Genomic DNA, 21,558 nt, shown 5'->3' on the forward strand with positions numbered 1-21,558 from the left:
TGCTGGGAAGGAAAACCCGTTCACGTGGCTAGGCTGTCCAGTGCACCCAGATTGTGGGGCCGCACGTCCGTTTGACTTCAAAACTCAAACTACCCATGTAAAATATTGGCTCGCAGTGAAGTGTAGTAGTACTATTTTTAAAAAAAGGCCGCCATGCGTTCGGCCGGGATCGAACCCACAAAACGAGGTATACACTCCCGCGACCACTAGTAGTACTCGTTGGAGTACAACGCAACCTAGAATCGCCTTTTGTCGCTAGTAGTACGTACATTGTTCCTTACAAGAAACCCCTAATGGTTAATAGTATAGCCAGCTGCTGGCTATAAGCCAGTGCCATGTCATCTACAGCCCATCTTATAGCCAACATGTACAATAATAGATCAAAAGAGTGTACTACTTTTTTATTATGTGGCCCACTTCTCATTCTCACAAAGTGCCTAGGAGCACGTGCTAGAGCTGGCTCTTCACGAAGAGCCCGCTTACCTTCTCTCTTCTCTTCTCTTTCCTCCAACTAAGCAGAAATATACTAGTTTATTTCTTATAGCCCACTGACTCAGCTCTATTGTACTTGCTCTAATAATGCAAGAAACCACTAAAATGCCAAGAAACTACTACCACTTGCATACGTGGCAGACTTAAGATAAGACTACCTTATCAACCATTGTACATGCTCATACCAACAAAAATCCTCGAGTGACCTCCTACCTCCGGCCCGTCCACCTAGTCATCCTCGGCCATGGGACGCAGCTACCGCCGCCGGCAGAAGGCGAGGTCAAAACCGCCGGCGTTGCGGAGCCCATGTTGCGGCAGCCCGGATGCCAGCTCCGTCCGGCGCTCGCGGCCGCTAGCTAGCCAAGATAGCTCCGTCCAGCTGCTTGTCTGCAAGGTTTGCTAGCTAGATTGGCATGGTAGCGCGGCGGCTTGCTCGCGCGCGCCGCGCTAAGGCCAGCCATCTGGCTCGAGCGAAGGCCAGCGCGGCGGCTTGCTCGCTCGTGAGTCACGCTCGGGCCAGCCTGCCAACCCGTGCGGAGGCCAGCGCGGCGTCTGGCCCGTCCGGCGGAGCGGCGGCCAACTCGCTCATCACCGGCGCCACCGACGAACACACATCAGTACTGTTTGAAGTAATGTTCAGGAAAAATAATGATTTGAGGGGGAATAACAGGATAGAAGGTCAGATGTGGGTCCCTCATGTCAACGGTCAAACAAAATTTGTTGGTTTAAGCTGCCTCTCAGCACGGACGTGTGGGCCAACCTTGTCATAAATGGGTTTAAACGAACCTAATCGGTAGGAGTACTAGGTAGTTTTTGGCGTGGATTAAGAAATTTTGGGTATTTTTTTGCTATTTTTTGTACAATAGATTCTTCCTAGGGCTGGTTGAAAGTGGTAGTTTTTTGTTAAATACTCTACATATTGTAAGTAGGAGTGAAAGTTAAGCTTTGGAAGCCAATAAGCAAGGCTAGTTACATAGTGCATATGTGTACATGATTGAAAGTAAATATCAACCATGAGTGACTAATATCTTGATGGAAAACTCGAAACTATGGAATACTAGGAAAAAAAATGCATGGTTGGAAATGCTAGCAATGTTCATGTCCGTTGCAACGAATCATAATTAGAATAATACTTATTCACAAACTTGGTACAAAACACTTTAATTTTGATATACATATGTCACTAGAGATATATTATGTTTCAATTAGAATATATTCCTTGGGCTGTTTTGGTGAGGTCAGGGAGGGATGTGGTTGGTTTTAAGATACTAATTATGGGTTTTTCTGCAAATTGGTAGACAAGTGGGATGTTGGTGAGAAAAGGCAACAACTTACGTCACAATCGTTAGATGTAGATCTAATGGTCAGAAACGACGGATGGCAGACACACCAGCATCACCAACTTAGTCTTGTGTAGGAGTACTAGCAAGATCCGTGCATTGCACGGAACATCAAGATGCATTTTTTTATAAAACACTTGTTGTGATTGACCCTTGCGGGAGTAATCCCATGTGTAAAAACTAATGATATATCGAGAAATATGAGATAAGGTGAAGAGGAGTGGGGTGTGGTGGTGGTTGGTGGTCGGACTGAGCGGAGGCATGGGGATTGACGACGCCGGCAGCGACCACCAGGCCAGTTTGTTCCAGAGGCTTCCTTTCTTAATTGCTCAACAATGAGGTTTGTTGGAGATAAGGATGAACGAGGGAAGGCCTTGTCTGCAAATGTGGAGAGGGGTGTGGGTATCTTTTAGTTTAATTTCCATCCGTCAGATATAGATCGGACGGTCTATATTGCAAGATGGCACACATACCATCATCACCAACTCGGTTTTTTATAAGAGAAGAAATATAAGTATGGAGATACAAACGTATTATCGATACTTGCTTCCGTAAACTAGCATCTACATTCTATTCAACGCCTCGGCATGTGGGGCCTTAGCACAATGACTTCTCGACTGTGTAAAACAAAGATTTTCCCGTCGCCGACAAGGAGGGGGTGACGGCGGCGCGCTTTTTGGCTTGCTCTATTCCTAGTAGTCATACTAGGTGGTCTAAGCACGTGTAGATTTATTCTTTTTCATGTCTCGTGTTCGCCGTACTGCCACGACTGTTGATGAATAGACGGTAAGTTATTCACGGGGAAACCCTTGTTGAGCGTGTTTGCGAGAGAGAGAGAGAGACAGTGTGCGTGTGTGATATGTTAGAGACTGAGGCAATGATAACAGATTCTTTGTGTCTATGTGTGTGGAGGATAGAGAGAGACATGTACATGGGGCTTTGTGTTGTGTAACGTGGAGACACATATACATAATTAGAGAGTGAGTGTGTGAGATACACATGCAGACATGAGGAGAGATGAGGATCCAGATAAATGGGTGTTTGTGCGTGTCTGTGTGTGTTTGTGCACGCATTTGTGTGTGAGATGGAGAGAGTGTATGTGGAGTAGAGAGACCACTGATGATGTAAACCTAGTATAAGGGAAGGGGGAATGGTGTGACATGTGTAGTAGCGAGATAGCATGGGTGCGGGCGGGGGAGCAGACTATTTGGAAGAGACATCGAGTGTGTGTGTGGGAGAGGGGTGTGAGAGTGAGAGAAAGAGAGAGCTAGCGACGGAGAAAGAGAGAGAGAGGAAGAGAGGGGGCGAGAGGGGTCGTTTGTGTCCATAAATGGCGTATAGATAGGGAGACAATGTTGATGTTGTCCGAAATTGGCCTATGAACGGAGACGCAAGGGAAGCGAGTCATCGTGTGTGTGATAGGGACGTCATGAGGGATCTAGAATAAATGGTGTAGAGAACAATGTGCGAAATCGAGAACGATTATACATTAGGGAGCTATGCAAAGAGTCACGACATATATGTATATAGGGAAGGAGCTGGGGCGGGTCCGCATGTGGGAGAGATAGAAAGAGGAGGGTGGTGCACAAGGAGACAAAGTGTGCTTGTTTGCAGTGGGGGTGGTGTGTGAGGTGAGTGCGCGAGAACCACATGACTAGGGAGATAGCCGTTTGGGGGCGACGTTTTGTGTGTATGGGAAATATACACTCTACATAGTGCGTGTGCTTGGGTAAGAGAGATAGCGGGAGACCTAGAGAGTGAGGGAAGAGATGTGTGCATGCCCGAGAGACAAAGTGATAGAGACCTATGTTGGGGTCCGGACTTTACAAGAGAGAGGGGTGTTAATGTGATCGTGTGTTGGTGTTTGGGGGAGAGAACGACTTCTCTATGTGTGTGTGTGTGTGGTGGTGGTGGGGGGTTGACTTCAGATAAAGAGTGAGGTGTCTATATTTGAGGGACTTTAGCGTAATTGAGATATTGTGCACTCATGGTTGATCAATTTGTTTCACAGTTTGTACTATGAGATAACGATACTTTTGAACATGCGTGATATACCTTGGTGTACCAGAATTACAAATCTAAGATTGGAATTTTGGAATTCGACTCCATCATTAGCTTTTGTAATTCATTTAAACGGAGGTACATTTTTTAAGCCGGGATTTCGTGATTTCAAATTCATCAAACCTAGAGATATACACATACGGGCATGTTCAAACTTTATAATCATCCACTTTATTCATACACATACACATTTTTGCTTTTGTCATCATATTTAGGATAAACACATTTGGAATTTCACTTGAATTGGACCGTATGATGGTATTTGCTTGTAGTAGCTCAATGATCCATATTTGAATTGAATGGACAATCTAAGTTTCGAGTTGGAGACATTGATTTTCAAAACTTGCACTTTTTTTTGCGTGCAAAAAAAACAAATTGTTGGCCATGATATCATAGTCGGCCGTACGAGAGCAGAATACTTATAATTTTAGGCGCCAAAAGCTTTCAAACTTCCCGCTCACATCGAAATATCACGCGCCCGAAAGTTTAGCCCTGCGATATTCTTGTTTTACCCCTGCCACATGAACGGAAAAGGGCTACTTTGGTAACTCCATTGTTTCCCCCTCTTTGCCCCCAACATTCTTCCCCAGAGCCCCTCCCCTTCCCCTCCCCGACCCCCCCAACCACGGCAAGCTGCCGAATCTAGTCCTCCACCGCAGTGGTGGACCTCACACCCCGCCAGATCTACCTTCCGCACCTTGGAACCCCCAACTGCCAACTCGCCACTTCACCGGAGCCGCTTCAGCGACTGGCTTGTCCACCGATCCAGATCTCCTTGTCCACCGCTCCAGATCTCCTTGACTGCCATCATGGTCCACCGCACCGGATCTGCTTAACCGGCGCCCTCGTCCACCACAGCGTAGGCCCTTCACTGACTCCCTCGTCTGCCCCTTCGCTGGCCCTTCATACAAGCCCTCGTCTGCCACAACAGATCCGCCTCACCGAAAGCACTGTACAACGCGCCCGCCGAAGCCTTCGTCCACTGCACCGGACCCGCTCCATAGACGCCATATTCAACTCCACCGGCCCTGCTTTACCGACGCCGCAACCTCATCAGGTTATTTCGATTTGTACTCCTTCGGTTTTTCTCTTTATCGTGCAACTGTTCACTTACCACAGATGAGCTTTCTTGTATGTCGACAGGCGCCGCAACCGTAGCACCGGAGCCGCTTCAGCGACGGCGACAGCCGGCCCAAACTCAACCGCAATACGAGCACCATCGACAATCCTTAGCTATCAAGTATGACAACGATACCCATACGCCGCCGAGAATCAGGTACTATTATCCAACGGCCGGCGGCTACGTTCACTTTCCTAGCATAAGCACCGCACCTTTGAATTTCTTCAGGGCATCATTCAGTTTTTCATGAGACGCGTTATTCTACTTGCACCTGTAGGGCCATACTTCTGGCAGTGAACATGTTACATGTGCTAAATTACATACCAGTGCACATATAGTTAATATGCTTTAGTTTTGTTCTGATGCCACCTGTTGGTTCCATCAGACTGCTTAATGTTCTCTATGCTTAATTACATATCAGCAAACTAGCATGTGGTTCCGCTGCTTTTTGTTCGTTTTACCCTACATTTTCTGATGCTAGCTATTACATCACTGCTCCAAGCCTCTGTTCATTACTTGTTTGTGTGTTCTTGATCTTCCAAGTTGCATGACTAATTTGATGCTTCTATTAATTATGGAGCTACCAACCCCATCAGCAAAATATTTGTTCTTTTGGGGCTGTCACCTCGAACAAGCATAAAAATAGAGGGAAGCAGATATATTGTCGTGTATGCACACACCCTTCTTTCATTAGTTTAGATGAACCATTGATGATCAATTCGGACCAGTGCATGCGATTAAATTTAATTTTACCTAAATAGATGGTGCAGAATAAACTACAACAACTAGATTTGCAACCACGGGATGCTGACGATATCTTCAAAGAACATTGCAACAGCAGCTAGGCTTCACAGCAACATATGGTAAGCCAGTGTGTTTTAGTACATGTGAAATGTAATGTGAGTGGGCTACTTTCTTGGCTTGTGCCCTCAACGTGTAATCCTACCGAATTACAGATAGTTCAGTTGTCTGCTTTGCTGTATTGCTTGATTCGAATGCTTATTTGTTGTTATGCTATACCTGAGTTGGCCAATATGTCAGCAGTGCCTGCTGTACTATCGTAAAGAAATGCATGCCTATTTCATTTGAGTCCTTAACTTTTCCTCTCAACTTCATCACAAGACTGTCTTCGTAGTTTATATGAGGCCACACTGTTAAGTGCTTTCTCAGATTATTTCAACTGCTTAGATGCCTTGGCAACTTAAATATAGCGGTTGTACACTCCCTTTCAACTAGGGATGTCAACTGGGTCCCGTTTAATCCCAATTAAAGTCCACTAGTGGTATGATAGTTCAAAAGAGTTTTTGTTTTTTGAGGAAAATGAACTAGGGAGGTAGCAAAAACTAACTAGATGGGACTGGCGGATGTCGTTTATTTGCCACTTACATCCCTAGTTTCATCTTACCATTTTAATTTCTTTTCGGCTGATGCTGCTTCGAACCATTTAAATATAGTTTGCCATGCTCGGCAATAATTCGTTCGCCGTTTACCATGTAAGCTTACTGCCTGGATCATACGATAACTATCTCTTACTGATGTCCAGCAGAAACCTTTCAGGATGCCGTTCACACTAGGACACAATGTACAACCCCAGAATCTATTTGTGGAAGCAGTGCGCCATCCATGTTACCAGATGGTAGCAGTTCAGAGGCAACACCGCCGGAGAGCAGTCTGAGCACAGATATTATAGTGCTTGAGGCTCTACTAGAGGCAGAAAGAGATGGTGTGGCTGCCATGAATGAGGTAATCTTTATCTTGAGGCTGGAAATTACGGAATTAGCGGCACGCATTATGCAAGCAACCCAAGAATTGGAGGAAGTAAGAATGTTGCATTTGAAGACGGAGGAGGTCCTGCTGTTTCTGCTATCTGAAGCCCAAGGTAATCCCGGTTCTTCTTTAGATACCAGTTGAAATTGTCATTAGATTATTGTACTTGCATGTTGTGTCATGTCTCTGAATGGATTATGTTGCAAGACCCCCTATGTTGTCCATGTGTTGTAATGATCCGAATTTTTTAGGCGAGGTAATCCTCAGTACTTGTATGATTGACATAAGGTGAACTATTTTTCGTGTGAGCATATTGTATTGGATGAAATAACTGTTTGACTCAGAGTGTATCCAACCTACTGAATTCGAAGATCACGGCATTTCTAAATCATAATCATATATAAAGGTGGAATAAATCTTTGTTGTGGTTTTGAAGAAATAAATAACAAAACGTATAATTATCTGTGGATATTCGTAATCGAATACAAATTGGATTTGAATTTAGTTTGCCAGGTCCCAGGGCAAACGTGAATGCTAATTCTCCCAAGTTTTGAACGAAGCGGCTAAACACCCACTATAATTTGTGGGCTGCCCGAAGCAAGTGTTTGCGAGATGGAAATTACTGTCTACCCCTGACACTTGACATCCTTATCGACCGGATTTACACTACTGTCGATAGGGGTAGACTAGTAACTTCAATCAGACGTGACACGACGGCCTCTGAGCCCATTCCGACACGGTGGGCGCCAAACGTGGGCGGCAAAACACATTTGATTCAAGCTCGCCCGAAAGACATGTGTCTCTTCCTCCATTTCCCCATTCATACATGGTGGGCGGCAAAACAAACTCTCCTCGTCCAAAATCGATGTAGGCTAATATTTTAAATAGGGGCAGATGTGTAACTTCCATCAGATGTGACACAACCACCCTACCTGTCAGGCCCGTTCATACACCGTGGGCGCCAACCGTGGGCGGCAAAACACCCTCTCCTCGCCCGAAATAGTTACCGGCAAATATTTGGGAGATGCGAGATTACCGTCCTATCCCCAACCGACGCGATGTCCGAAATTTTAAACGGGGGATAAGTTCGTAACTTTCCCCCATTTCAGAGAAGCGCGTCCCAAAGTTTGAGATCCCCCTCCCCTCCATTTCCCCATTCATACACCGTCGGCGGCACGACAACCTCCGCACTGCGGCCAGCCTCCTCCGTCCGCCACCCCATCCTCCACCTTGCCGGAGCCGCTACCCCTACCCCATCGTCCACTGCAAGAGATGGATGTCTCTCATCCACGGCGCTGGACCAGGATCCTTTCATCGCCTCCTCTCGCTTCATCGGCGCCATCGTCCACCTTGCCGTTGCCGCTCCTACGACCGCTTCGTCCACGGCAACAGGATATATCCCCCGACCCGGCCGTCTGCCGTCTAAAGTCTTCTTCCCCGCCACCGACAGCCATCGCACCCGCAGCACCCTCAACGTATCAGCATAGGCCTACACGGCGTCGCAAGAGAGGTGGTACTCTTCCATATGTGCTTAAGTTATTGATCTCACCCGGGAAATAGATCGTAATTTGTTTACTGTACTTTTCTTGTCTGTACCAAATCGTAGTGGCTAGTTGAAAGCAAACATTGGTTGCGAAGTAGCTTTGTCCGGTTTGCACCTTCAGATCTGCCATGGCACGGGAACTATACTCGTAAAGATTATGGTTCCCCCCCTTTATATTCACTACCATCATTGTAGGTGCTTCGTGTCGTGCTAGCACTGCTCCTCAAGACCTCAACCCAAAGCTTACGTGTTGAAATACGAATCTGATATGATGCTCATATCACTAAAACAGAGAACGTTTAATTGGTCACCTAATGTTCCTATATTTGTTTCGAAAAGCATGTGCGCCACCCACTGGTCCAGCTAGTTCCACTTTCCTGATTTTTCTCTTGATGCTTAGGGTTTTCCCCTTTTATCTACTCTACTATGATCTGCGTAGGTGCTTTCTGTCGTACTAGCATTACTCCACCATTCAAGCTAAACAACACAACACTCAGAATTCGAAAGCTTAGTTGTTCAAATATGATTGTGATATGATACTGATATTAGTTAACCGACACATTTAATTGGTTAGCTAAAGGTCCCACTTGAGTTTCCAAATGCATGTCGCGACATATAGAGAGACAGCATAATTGCATTTGTTTGTCACTTGTTGACCGTACTTTCTTGTCCATACCAAATCTTAGTTGTTATTTCAAAGCAAACATCGGTTGCTAACTACCCTTTGCGTGGTTTGCAGCTTCAGATCTGCCATCCCACTGCCACGGTCAACATTGTACTCATCATGCTTATGTTTTCCCCATTTTATGATGACCACAATCAGCCTACGTGGTTCGTGTCGTAATAGCACTGCTCCACCCATCGAGCTAAACAAGCTTACAAATTCATACATGATATTATTGCTGATACTAGTAAAACCGAGAGATGTTTAATTGGTTAGCTAAATGTTCCTACTTTAGTTTCGAAATGCATGTGAGGCACATATGGAGAGACCGGAAAGAATAGTATTTCTCTGTGCGCTCTGGTTCATCATGAGTGGCCAACCGACATTGTATTGAAAGACTTGTAATGTCTTCAATCTGCTTGCTCTTCTGCTCTTCTTTAAGATGATACTCTTCTCTTGCGGTCGACTGGTCAGGTCGAGTTGTTCTCCCTTAGTATATTTTGAATCTGTCAGGTCAGGTCGACTTGTTCTTCTTTACTATATGTTGAAGCTATCATCTGCAAAGTGTCATCACTTCTGGAGCTCTCATATTTTGAGTAGTAGGCCACATTATATTAATGCACACAACAAATTACAGCATGCATGGCATCTTTTAAAAGAATTGCAGAGATAACACAAAGGGGTTTACAGGGAGGCAGTATTGGATTAGAATCACTTCTGCATTACAAAGAAAATCTCACTTGTTTTTATGTTTTCATGCATGTCAGATATTGAACATTATCAAAATGAATATGAGAACGGGCGCACAAGAGGAATATTGCGGAACGATCCACTGGCTAACAAACTTGGCATGGTGGAGGATGGCCTATCTTATTCACCCATCAAGGTGCTTGCTCTAACTTTGCAAAGTTGTATTGGTCACACATATTTTGCATCTGACCTCTTGCATTACTTCTACTTTGTTACACCATCTGCTTAGTTTAAGCATCATATATGAGTATATGCCATACCTATCCATTTTCTGTACCTATTCCATGTGTCGTCACACTATGTTTTTCCAGTCAAATGTTGTTCTTTCGTAATAGATGTCCAAAAGGAAGAGGGTGAGTGCAGATCCTCAAGGAGTACAAACTAGGTATTTGGAAAAGGTAGTGATACCTGTTAAATCAGATAGATCAGCAGCCACAGAAAACACAGGCCCAACTGTACCACACTTTACCCCTACTCCAGTGGCCAAACCCCTATTAGAACTGCTGGGAGCCCGGCGTAAGGTACTGTCTATGATATCAATTCAAAATTTGAACTCCTAAATTTCTGCTTGTGCCTTACCTTCTCTCTTGTATGAAAACTAATTTCAGATGAATCTCCTTGCTCAAAGGATCATACGATCTCAAAACAATAATGGGCTCTGCATTGCTCTTGTCAGTACCTCTCTCCCTTTTGCCTTGTAACGCTGTACTTAATTAATTGCTATTTGATTATGTATCATCAGTCTGCACCTGAGCTTCATTATCCTCTGTTTCTTCCAATATTATTTGATCTATATTTACTCTTTGCAAAATGTAGAATAATGGCAACGCTTATAAAGAATTTTCTTTGGGGAATTTATTGAATTATCCTTCCATCAACATGGAGAAGGGCTTTGTCCAGCCCGTGTTAACATGTAATGTAAGTTCATCCTTCTCAAGCCTTCAAACTTTGTTCTAGTATAGATTTGGATAGGCATCATTTCCTCCACTTCTGTTTGCTTTGTTGTTTACATCTGATTGGATGTTTGCAACAACTACCAGTTTCAAATTGTAGTTGTAAAAACATGTTCCTTATGCAGAACAGATCCATTTATTTGCTTATATAATTGTGAAACCTATTACATGTCTCCTTGTTTCTCTTTCAGACTCGTATCTCTTACGCCAGGCAGAACTTTAGGGAAGATAGTGAGCCAAACCATCTTGAGGACAGCGAGATGACCCCAAGGTCCTGTCTTGATGAAGACAGTGAGTTGAAGCTACTCACTAGCAGGTGTGAGAGAACCTCTGTGCAGTCGCTGCCTCAATCAGTTCGACTTCTTCAGTCTCAACTTAAAGCGGAAAGGCTTGCTTCAGCTCAGCTCCGACTTGAAGTCAAAGATGCAATGAAGATGTCAGAGGACTGTTGTGCGCACCATCATGCCTTAAATCTAGTGTTGATGCATCTATCGTTGACACAACTGAGGTCTACTCAGCTTCTTCAGCTGTTTGGGGGGCTGACGTGGCCGGGCCTAGTGCCTTCTGAAGTGCTCTCAGTTTTGTATATTCTTTTGTTGGCGCGTTTATTTGCACTGGTGGCGAACTTTGATGCCCAGTGGATGTAATAGTGTGATAGCCGTGATAGCCTAGCGTAAGTTGCTTCCTTATTTATTTCCTTGTTGTCTTGTTTATTTGTTTGCTTGTAGTCATTGCAGTTCTTTTTCCGCGGTTTGCTAGTGGCTGCAATAACCTTTTTTTTAAAACTAGGCCACAATAACCATGGGCTAATATTTACTGTAGTGACACTGGGCCTCCTACGGGCCGTAGAAACAGTGGGCCTTCTACGGGCCGTAGAAACAGTGGGCCTTCTACGGGCCGTAGAAACAATGGGCCTTCTACGGGCCGTATAAACAATGGGCCTTCTACGGGCCGTATCATCAATGGGCCTTATACGGGCAGTATGATCGATTGGCCAAACATGGGCCAATAACAAGCCGCATTATGGCCGTAAACGGGCTAGAGTTGGAATCGTCCGTTCATGGGCCGACCATAACGGGCCATCGTTAATAGGCCGTATTTGATGACACTATGAAAATGTCCCAACGTATTAACGGACCACAAACGGGCCGACTGTAACCACGGGCTGAATTTGGCCCACAAGCAGAAAATGACAGTAACGGGCCGTAAGTAAACGAATACTGGAAATGAGCCCAAGAATAAATGGGCTCTGAGAAGGCCGAAAGATAACATGGGCTGGAAACGGCCCAACGGAATAACGGGCCGTTAATGGGTATAAAGTGATACACTGTTCATTATGGGCCAGTTTCACCACAGGCTGTTAATGGGTGTAAAGTGATACACTGTTCATTACGGGCCAGTTTCACCACGGGCCGTTAATAGGCCAAGAGTTACATAGGGCCTCATATGGGCCGAAAGACGTCATGGGCCAACATGGGCCAGAAGTGAAAACAGGCTGGAATCATATTGGGTGGCCCAGATGATGCTACTGGGCCTAATTCGGATAGGGCGTAACGGGCCTTGGGTTAGCGGGCTGTAAATGGGCTATATGCGAACATGCCGTTAACAGGCTTTACATGGGCCAGCCCGCCACCTTTTGACCAAGTCAAATGGGCCGGCCTTTTCACAGGAATGGGCCTCTGTTGGGCCGTGCCACGTGTCGACGTATCATAGGCGCCTTTTGTCCAATGAGTGGATGACATCTGTCCCAACGATGAGCCGACATGTGTTTCCTCCAGCCAATGATGATTTTACACGTGGAAAATCCCCATTGGTCGGGGCTGTTAATGGGTTATCGGATCCAAAACCAGACCCGATAGCTTAACGGCGTTCCGTTACGGTGGATGCCACGTGTCGGTCACCCTTGACGAAAGCACTTCTGTGACGCGGGATTTATCGTCATGGAAGTGGACACTTCCGTGATGATAATTTTCGTAATGTCATGGAACACTTCTACGACAACACAGGTATGACTATCTTAATTCTGTCATAAAATCGTCTTGGATGTACATGCATGACAGAAAATGCGACCTATTGTGACAAACACGTATCATCACAGAAGTGTATTTTTTTGTAGTGTCCGTCCGCTGAGAGCGGGGTCCGTGTACAAGGATGAGGGAGACGGTGATAACCCACAAGTATAGGGGATCAATTGTAGCCTCTTTCGATAAGTAAGACTGTCGAACCCAACGAGGAGCTAAAGGTAGAACAAATATTCCCTCAAGTTCTATCGACCACCGATACAACTCTATGCATGCTTAACGTTCGCTTTAACTAGAACAAGTATGAAACTAGAAGTACTTTGTAGGTGTTTTTGGATAAGTTTGCAAGAATATAAAGAACACGTAAATAAAAACTAGGGGCTGTTTAGATAAAGACACAACTAAATTACTTTTAGTAGAGAGCTTTTTGTCAGGAGAAAGTTATTTGTCCCTAGGCAATCGATAACTAGACCGGTAATCGTTATTGCAATTTTATATGAGGGAGAGGCATAAGCTAACATACTTTCTCTACTTGGATCATATGCACTTATGATTGGAACTCTAGCAAGCGTCCGCAACTACTAAAGATCATTAAGGTAAAACCCAACCATAGCATTAAAGTATCAAGTCCTCTTTATTCCCATACGCAAACAACCTACTTACTTGGGTATGTGCTTCTGTCACTCACGCCACCCACCATAAGCAAATCATGAACATATTGCAAACCCTATAGCGGGGATCCCTCACGCTTGCGCGACACGGAGAGCACCATAGGACAGCACCAATAATAAAACATGCAACTCAAACCAATCACGATCATCAATTAACCCATAGGACAAAACGGATCTACTCAAACATCATAGGATAGCCATACATCATTGGGAAATAATATATAGCGTTGAGCACCATGTTTAATTAGAGATTATAGCGGGTAAAAGAGGGGTTACACCACTGCATAGAGGGGGAAGAGTTGGTGATGATGACGGTGAAGTTGTTGGTGAAGATTGCGGTGATGATGATGGCCCCCGGTGGCACTCCGGCGCCACCGGAAGCGAGGGGGGGAGAGCCCCCCTCCTTCTTCTTCTTCTTCCTTGACCTCCTCCCTAGATGGGAGAAGGGTTTCCCCTCTGGTCCTTGGTCTCCATGGCATGGGAGGGGCGAGAGCCCCTCCGAGATTGGATCTGTCTCTCTGTCTCTCTCTGTTTCTGCGTTCTGGATTCTGCCCTTTCACCGTTTCTTTTATAACCGGAGATCCGTAACTCCGATTGGGCTGAATTTTGGACACGATCTCTATCCGGATATTAGCTTTCTTGCGGCGAAAGAAGGGCTCCAACCTCCTTACGGGGTGGCCACGAGGGTCCAGGGCGCGCCTGACCCCCTGCGGCGCGCCCCCTGCCTCGTGGCCCCCTCGGGCATCGTCTCACGTTGATTCTTCTTCACAAAAATCATAAATATTCCAAAAAAAATCTCCGTCAGTTTTTATCCCGTTTGGACTCCGTTTGATATGGGTTTTCTGCGAAACAAAAAACATGCAACAGACAGGAACTGGCACTAGGCACTGGATCAATATGTTAGTCCCAAAAATAGTATAAAAAGTTGCCAAAAGTATATGAAAGTTGTAGAATGTTGGCATGGAACAATCAAAAATTATAGATACGACGGAGACATATCAGACGGTAATCCAACGCTATCTACATGCAATTCAAACATGGTTTCATAAGACCGGACGAAATTCATGCAACCTTAGCAGATTTCATAAAAGTTCGGACATAATTTACATAGAAGATCGATATTTCTATTGTTTAACTAAAGACTAGAGAGGAATAAAAACTACACCCTATAACGGACGACCACCTCATACGCGTGGCCGCCGTGCCCTGTCGCATCGCCGTCGCTGTCCGTGTCATCCTCGTCGTCGTCCCTCCAGCGGCGGAAGGGCCCCGGAGGGCCGCGCTAACCTTCTCTGGCGGCTGCCTGCCGCTCGTGAAGGAGCCACTCCGCCTCCTGCTGCAGGGTGCGAAGCGGCCACTCCTCGCCGATCTTGGCGAGCTCACCATCAAGGTGGCGATGGCATCTCCGCGGTGGTGATGGAGCGCTCGAGGGCCCACACCGCGGCGAGGATGGGTTGTTGTGGACTCATTCCGGCGCCACGTCGGACTTCAGAACGCAAAGCGGCGGGCGGTGTTGCGCCGGTCGTACCATGCCTTCTGCCTTGCCGCTCGCTCCTCCTCGAAAGCGATGGCTCTTGAGCATGAGGGACAGCTGTCACCGCCGCCTCCAAGGTAGCGGAGGATGCGGCCGCGCGCCTTCGTGATCGTAGGCGGCAGCTCCTCCTTGACGGAAGAGGGAGGTTGCGACGGTGGCGACGTAGGCTCGTCCTTGACGCAGCGTCCGATCTGGAAGCCGTGGTTGCACGAGGGCGAGATCGGCTCACCGGCTCGTCCTTGACTCGACGCCCAATCTGGATGTTGTCGTGGTTGCGCGGCAGGAGGGGTCCTCCTTCTCCCACCGGAGTGCGGACGACGATTCCCGCTTGATGTGGTAGTGCAGTGGGGATGGTGGCTTCTCCTTGACCCGCTGCGGCGACGGTGGCTCACTTCGTCATGAACTCCATCTGATGCACAAACTATTCATCCGTCGGAGCCGCCTCCGCGAGGAGGCGCAGCCACTACTCCTCCTGATGTTGTTGCTTCTAGTCCTCCTCATCGGCGGAGGAGATGACAATCTCCTTCTTGCCGAAGGGGCCGGCCGCCATGGATGACGAGGGGTCCGGAGAGCGAGCGCAGCGGAGCCAAGATCCGCTTGGCGATGAACTGCCAGCGCCACCGCCTTCGTCTGTCGGTGTGGAGAACCACGAATTCAGCATCGCCACTGGAATTGGAGGGGCTTAGAGAGGATGAGGAGAGGAGCAGGAGAGGATGATGTGCGGATGTGCATCGACGGCGCAAGGCTTAAATAGCCGCGGGCGGGCCATGCAAGGGCCCGTTTTTTAACACAGTACAGAGGCAAGCACTCATATACACGCGCATACACTCACCCCTATGAACGCACACACGCACACCCTACCCCTATGAGCACCTCCGAAAGACTGAATCGGCATATCATCTTGAAATTTACGAAGCCACTGTAGGCACGTCATCAACGACGGGAACGTCTCATCCCACCGCGCATCGCCAAAAATCCTGAAATAAATTCAGGAATAAATGCGAGCACGAGGACTTGAACCCTGGTGGGCCAGGGATACCACAGTCTCTCTAACCATCCAACCACAGGTTAGTTCGCTCGAAAACCCGTTGTTGACGTATAAATGTATTGCCTAGGGCGTGTTTGGTTGCCGTGCGCTACAGTACCCGCATTGCATACACTTCTCCACCCAACCTGGCTATGCAAATGCAGCCTCAAATGCACCACCTGCATGTTGTTTGGTTGCCTGCATGCCCTCTTACCTGCATGGGCAGAACCACACTACTTGGTGTTTGGTTGCCTGCATGTTAGTGGACAAACCCAAGGCATGGTGTTTGGTTGTATGCAACGCCTGGTGTGTGGTAACCTCTTTAGCTAGTTGGTGAGGTTACCAGCACACTTCGGCACAACCAGTAGCACACATCATAAGCAGAGCAGAGTATAAACAGAGGATCAACTACTTAAGAGCATATTTCAGATAAGCAGTACCACACTTCATAACAGTTCTACACATAAACCATAAATATAAACAGTTCAAAGTAGACTCGACAGTACTTAGGGAGGCCCCGGCCCTACTCCTTGGCGGCGAAGGCTTCGTCATGCTTCCCGCACTTGTTGACGATCTCAATGCCATCGTCATCGAAGACGATGACCTTGAGGGTGTCGGGAGTGAGGAGCTTGAACGTCACCATGTAGCCGATCTTGATCTGCGTAGGTGGCCCAACCCTGATCCAGGGTCACTCTGCCGTTCATCGGCTTCGCCGTCACCTTCCAGGAGCAGTCGGTGTTGTTCCTGAGCTTGAACTCCGTCGGCACCGCGACGAAGTGCTTGGTGAAGTCCAGGGGCATGGGGATGCACTCAACCTTCGGTGCAAGGATGACCTTGCAGAAGTGAGTCGGGCCATCCTCCTGATGGTAGTGGCCGTAGTTGCGGCGCTTGTTGCTGGGGGGCTCCTCCATGCCCTCGTCGTCGCCACCCTCAGCCGTCTTCGGGTCTTCCTCGGCGGTGGGCGGCAGCACAACCTCGTCGGGCATTGGGTGAAGGGGCTGCTTGCCCTTGTTGTCAACCTCCGTGCTCATCTCATTGCTCTCCTCGATCTACACACAATTCATGGAGTCAAGCACATCACAGAGTTCATGGCTAATTGAAGAGCATGTAGTTAAAACGGCATGACTGTCACTCTTCTCCTCCTCTCCATCCCCCCTATGTTTACTCACCCTGCCCACCACTACTTACCCACCCCCTCTCTTCTCTCACTGTCAACCTTCCTCCTCCCCATCGCCATGAGCTCTAGCTCTAGCTCCAACGCCAACCCCTTCCCTTGGGGTATTGGCTGGAGGGCCTTCTTTCTCAGGTGGTCGGCTGGTGACCGCACCAAGTTCGAGAACACTATGGAGGTGTGCTCGAACTTCGGCTCCATGCCTGACATGCAGAACGAATCTAATGCAGTGCTCATGAAGGACACTAAAGAAGGGCTGAAGACGCTGGTTCCTGACCCAGCGAAGGGCGCGATGGCAGTTGACATCATTCGCTGGGCCATGAATCAGGCCGTCTTCGACGACGCTAAACAGAGGAAGAAGTGGTGCAAGTACAAGACCTACTGGGCTCCTAAAGACCGCCGTGCCGCAGTGTACTGGGAGACGGCTATCGCGCCGCCGGCGGTCATCAGTGGGGAGCCTAAGGAGGAGGAAGAAGAAGCGGTGCAGATGCCAGCGAGGGCGCCGGAGCCAGGCCGTCGTACCTGGCAGATCGACCTCGACTCCACCTAGGACGACAATGACGACCCGCCGGCCCGCACGGCGATGAAGAAGAAGATGAAGGCCAGCGGCTCGACTAGCCGCTCCGCACGCCGGTGACGGCCGCCGTGGTCAGCCGGTGTTCGTTGTGTCGCCCCTATCCCCCTATCCCCCAATCCCCCTTCTGCATTCCGATCTTGCATCTATGAACTCGTATGAACTGCTATGAACTAGTATGAACTACCCCTATGCTTATCTACCTCTATTCCCCATTCCCCTCCGCCGTGGATCGAATCTATCGCCGGATCGAACGGGATAAAGTTTTGCATGTCGAAGAGAGAGAAGTGCTTACCGCCATTGCCGCCGGCCAACTGCTGATCCGCTCGCTGGTGCTGGAGTCCGGTGGTCTTCTTCCTCTGCTCCGATCCGCCGCCGCCGGTGAGAGTTGGGAGAGTGGGGAAGAGTAGGGAGAGGGAGCGGTGAGGGGCGGTGAGGCTAATAACTGCCGGCGCTTCGGGAAGCAACGCGGCATCTCGAGCGTGGCCGCGCGCGTGCAGCCGCCGCCGCCCACGTGCACCGCTCGGGCCTGGCCCTGGGGAAACTGTCGATTCGTGCGTTCCGAGTGAGCCGGGCCCAGAGGTGTTTTAAGTATCGTGCTGTGCAGGCCCAATAGTAAAACCAGGCGTCCAAACAGCCCGTTCCCTTCCCGCGCGGGCCTGGTTGAGCCTTATGCATGCAACCAAACACACCCCTAGTCTCTTTCATTGGATCGGTTCTTTGATTGCATTGGCTAGAGCATGCACTTCTACATGGTATCTGAGCTAAGAGGTCTTGAGTTCAAGACTCGGCTGGCGCAATTAAATTGCAGCCCATTTTCGGTCCACGTTTGTATTGTCTAGTCTCTTCCATTAGATTGTTTTTTTGATTGCATTGGCTAGAGCATGCACTTCTACACCCGCAAAGCCCCCCATTTTGTCTCGGTTTTGTGAAAAAAATTTGCGTCTGGACCGGTTGGCAAACCGGTACAGGTCCAAGTTAGATGACAACACATGTATGATGTACGGACCATATTGCGGTGGTTTGAGGGTCCACGCCGGAGATGCCCCAACTTTGGATAATGATAATAAAATCATTTCATGGTAAATAAAATTAGGAGTTGCCCTACTCAGTTCCCTTGGGGGCGAGGAACGCGGTGGCCAAGCGAACGGCGTCGATGACAAGCGCGGACTGCGTGGTGGCCTCCAGTGCCGACGCGCCGCTGAAGTTGGGCGAGCCGTCGTGGGCAACGACGTGGAAGGCGCGACGCCCGTGGAGTCCATGAGCTTCCGCAGCGGATCGGCACTTGGTGGTGGACTGGTGGTGATGTCCTCCGTGAGCGAGTGCGCGCCGCGGACAGGGCGGATGAGCACGACGTCGACGCTGAAGATGAAGGCGCCGACGGGGGCGCTGGACCCAGCCGCCCGGCGCCACGCAGAGGTCGAGCACGGCGTGTGCCGCCGGGAGGAACAGGAAGCAGTCGTCGAGCTGCTGCAGCTTGAAAGCCGCGCGACTCCGGTATCTCCTTGGGGCGAGGTAGTAGTACTCGTCCTGCGGCTGCTTCCCCTTGTCGTCGATGGGGTCGGCGCGGCAGTGCTCGGTTTCGGCATGCTAATTGGAGTCCGACTCAAACTCAGGCGTGTTCGTTCGCGTTGGCGCCCGTTTCGGTGCGGGATTCCCGTCAAATTCGGAACCAATCTATCCTTATATACGTAGGGTAGTACTCGCGGTGCCCCGACTACACGCTTGACACAACACAAACCTACACGCTTCTGTCTATGGTGACGTCGACTCCGGCGCCGTGGTCAGAACTCCCGCAAGACGTACTAGACCTCATCATCGACCGCCTCGTATCCTCCCCTCCACGGGGAGGCTTCTTCTCCTCGGCGTGGTCGCTAGTCCAAGGGCTCCTTGGTTCCTCCGCTAAACCCGCTGACTTCAAGAAGGTGCGACGCGTTCGTCATTGGGTCTCTGCCGATCGACCTCGCTTCCGTGCGGTGTGCCGTTCGTGGCATCTGGCTATGCGCCGGCGCCTTTCGGCTTCACGGCAGCTACCCTGGATTGTCATGTCAGACGGCTCGTTCTACACACCTTCCGACGCTATTTGCACCTCGCCGCCCCGGCTCCCCACCTTGCCCAGCAACACAAGATGCATTGGCTCCACCGACGATTGGCTCGCCCTCGACTTCATCAACGCCAAGAAGATGCATAGCTACTCCTTGCACAATCCGTTCACTGGCATCACTGTGTCGCTTCCTCAGTTGGATGCTGTCATTGGCCAAGTTTCTGAGCTTTTCGAGGTCCGTAAAGTGCTGATGCGATCAACGCCTTCGGACATCGTCGCTGTCATGACCAATAACTGGAATCACCCCCTCATCTTAATCCGTCCAGGGAAAGGTCTATGGTTGCCTGAGCCACAAAGTGCTCCTTCCGTGGACATCGTTGACATTGCTTTCCTTGGCGATAAATTATATGGAATCACCGAGGCGGAGGACCTTGTTTCTCTCGGTATAGAATTTAATAGTGATGGCATGCCCACGGTTAGTAGCACTGAGTGCCTCATTAGGCACCCATCGGGAAATTCAAGTCGCGGTGTGTGGCGCGAATTTGACGATAACTTTTATTCCAGCAACAATGATAAGGGCGGTAAGGATGAGGTCACAAATAGTTTTGAGGACCATACCGAGGCAGTGAGCGAGGATTCTGAAGAGCGCGCCTTAGATGAACTTCGGAATAAAACTGGCGATGGCATGATTCTCGAGGGTGCTACATGGTGGTTAGATGATGAGGTTCCACATGAACCCAAGGATATCATCACCGTCATCCGATACCTGATTGAGTCACATGGAAAACTGCTCATGGTGAAGAGAAAATTGCATTGGCCTCAATATAGTATCAACTTCACTAGCAAGGTGGAGGTTTACGAGATGGACGTCAACGATGAAGTGCATTGGGTGCCGGTTTCAGGTGGTCTAGGCAGCAAAGCACTTTTCATCAGCAGATTCTTCTGCAAGTCCATTCATACTTGTGAAGACGGAGACCGTGATGCTATTCATTTTATCGACAGTGGTGAAAAATACGATATGAGATCCCAAATTGTGAGCCCGAGCTGGAGAGATATTGATCTCTATAGGTCCACGTGGATATTTTCTCGGGAGCTAGTGGTTTGATAATCATTGTAACAATATATCATCAGTTAGCTAGGTGATCCACCGGATCTTTTCTTGAAATCAGTGGTTTAATAATTTCTATAACACCATTTATTTATTTATTTATTTATTTGGGAGAGACGACAAGGCGTCCTTTTATGCATGAAAAGTGTACACAGTACATACTCGGCTTCCATCGGATCAATTTCCGTGCTTCATGTAAAGTTGATACCCAAACCCACCCAGCCCCTCGACTCCCCTGGGTCGCCACCGCGCGGCGACCAGAGGGGAACCCTAGCGCCGCCAAGTCCTCGACTCCCTCTCCCACCTCTCCTACTTGCCGCCGCCGGGGCGCGTCGCCGGGCAAAGTCCGGTTGGCGTTGACGGCGGCGGGACCTCTCCTCCCCCAGCGGCCGAACCCTGGAGCGGGTGGCGTTCGGCGGCGGGGGGCACCGGCGAGGACTCAGGGGCCGAAGGCAGGAGCTGCACCGCGCGCTCATGACCCCCCTGGTGGTCGCGTGGGGGGCCGTTCGGCGCGCTCCTATGGTGGTCGGTGGTCAATCTGTTTCATATCTGCCCGCCGGTGCCTCGGGCGGCGCAGGGATCTCGGGGCGGCGGCCTCGATCGGTGGCGCGTAGTGCGGCCTGCCTAGCGGGCGGCACCCGTGGGTGCAGATGGGGGCTTTCCACGGCTGTGTGGGCGGCGTGGAGGTGGCGGCGCTACGGCGTGGAGGCCCCACCTC

The 21,558-nt window shown here is 49.0% G+C and overlaps 1 protein-coding gene across 1 annotated transcript; it reads right to left on the bottom strand.

Moving 5' to 3' along the window:
* Positions 1-18,792: 18,792 nt before the first annotated feature.
* On the bottom strand, positions 18,793-19,631 carry LOC109743703 (adoMet-dependent rRNA methyltransferase spb1-like). The gene is made up of 2 exons (XM_020302790.1): positions 19,605-19,631; positions 18,793-19,278 (listed from the first exon to the last, which is right to left on the bottom strand). The coding sequence occupies exons 1-2, from the start codon at positions 19,629-19,631 to the stop codon at positions 18,793-18,795; spliced, it is 513 nt and encodes a 170-aa protein (XP_020158379.1).
* Positions 19,632-21,558: the final 1,927 nt, after the last annotated feature.

The sequence above is a fragment of the Aegilops tauschii genome, chromosome 1, assembly GCF_002575655.3.
Source record: "Aegilops tauschii subsp. strangulata cultivar AL8/78 chromosome 1, Aet v6.0, whole genome shotgun sequence".
NCBI classification, from domain to species: Eukaryota; Viridiplantae; Streptophyta; class Magnoliopsida; order Poales; family Poaceae; genus Aegilops; species Aegilops tauschii.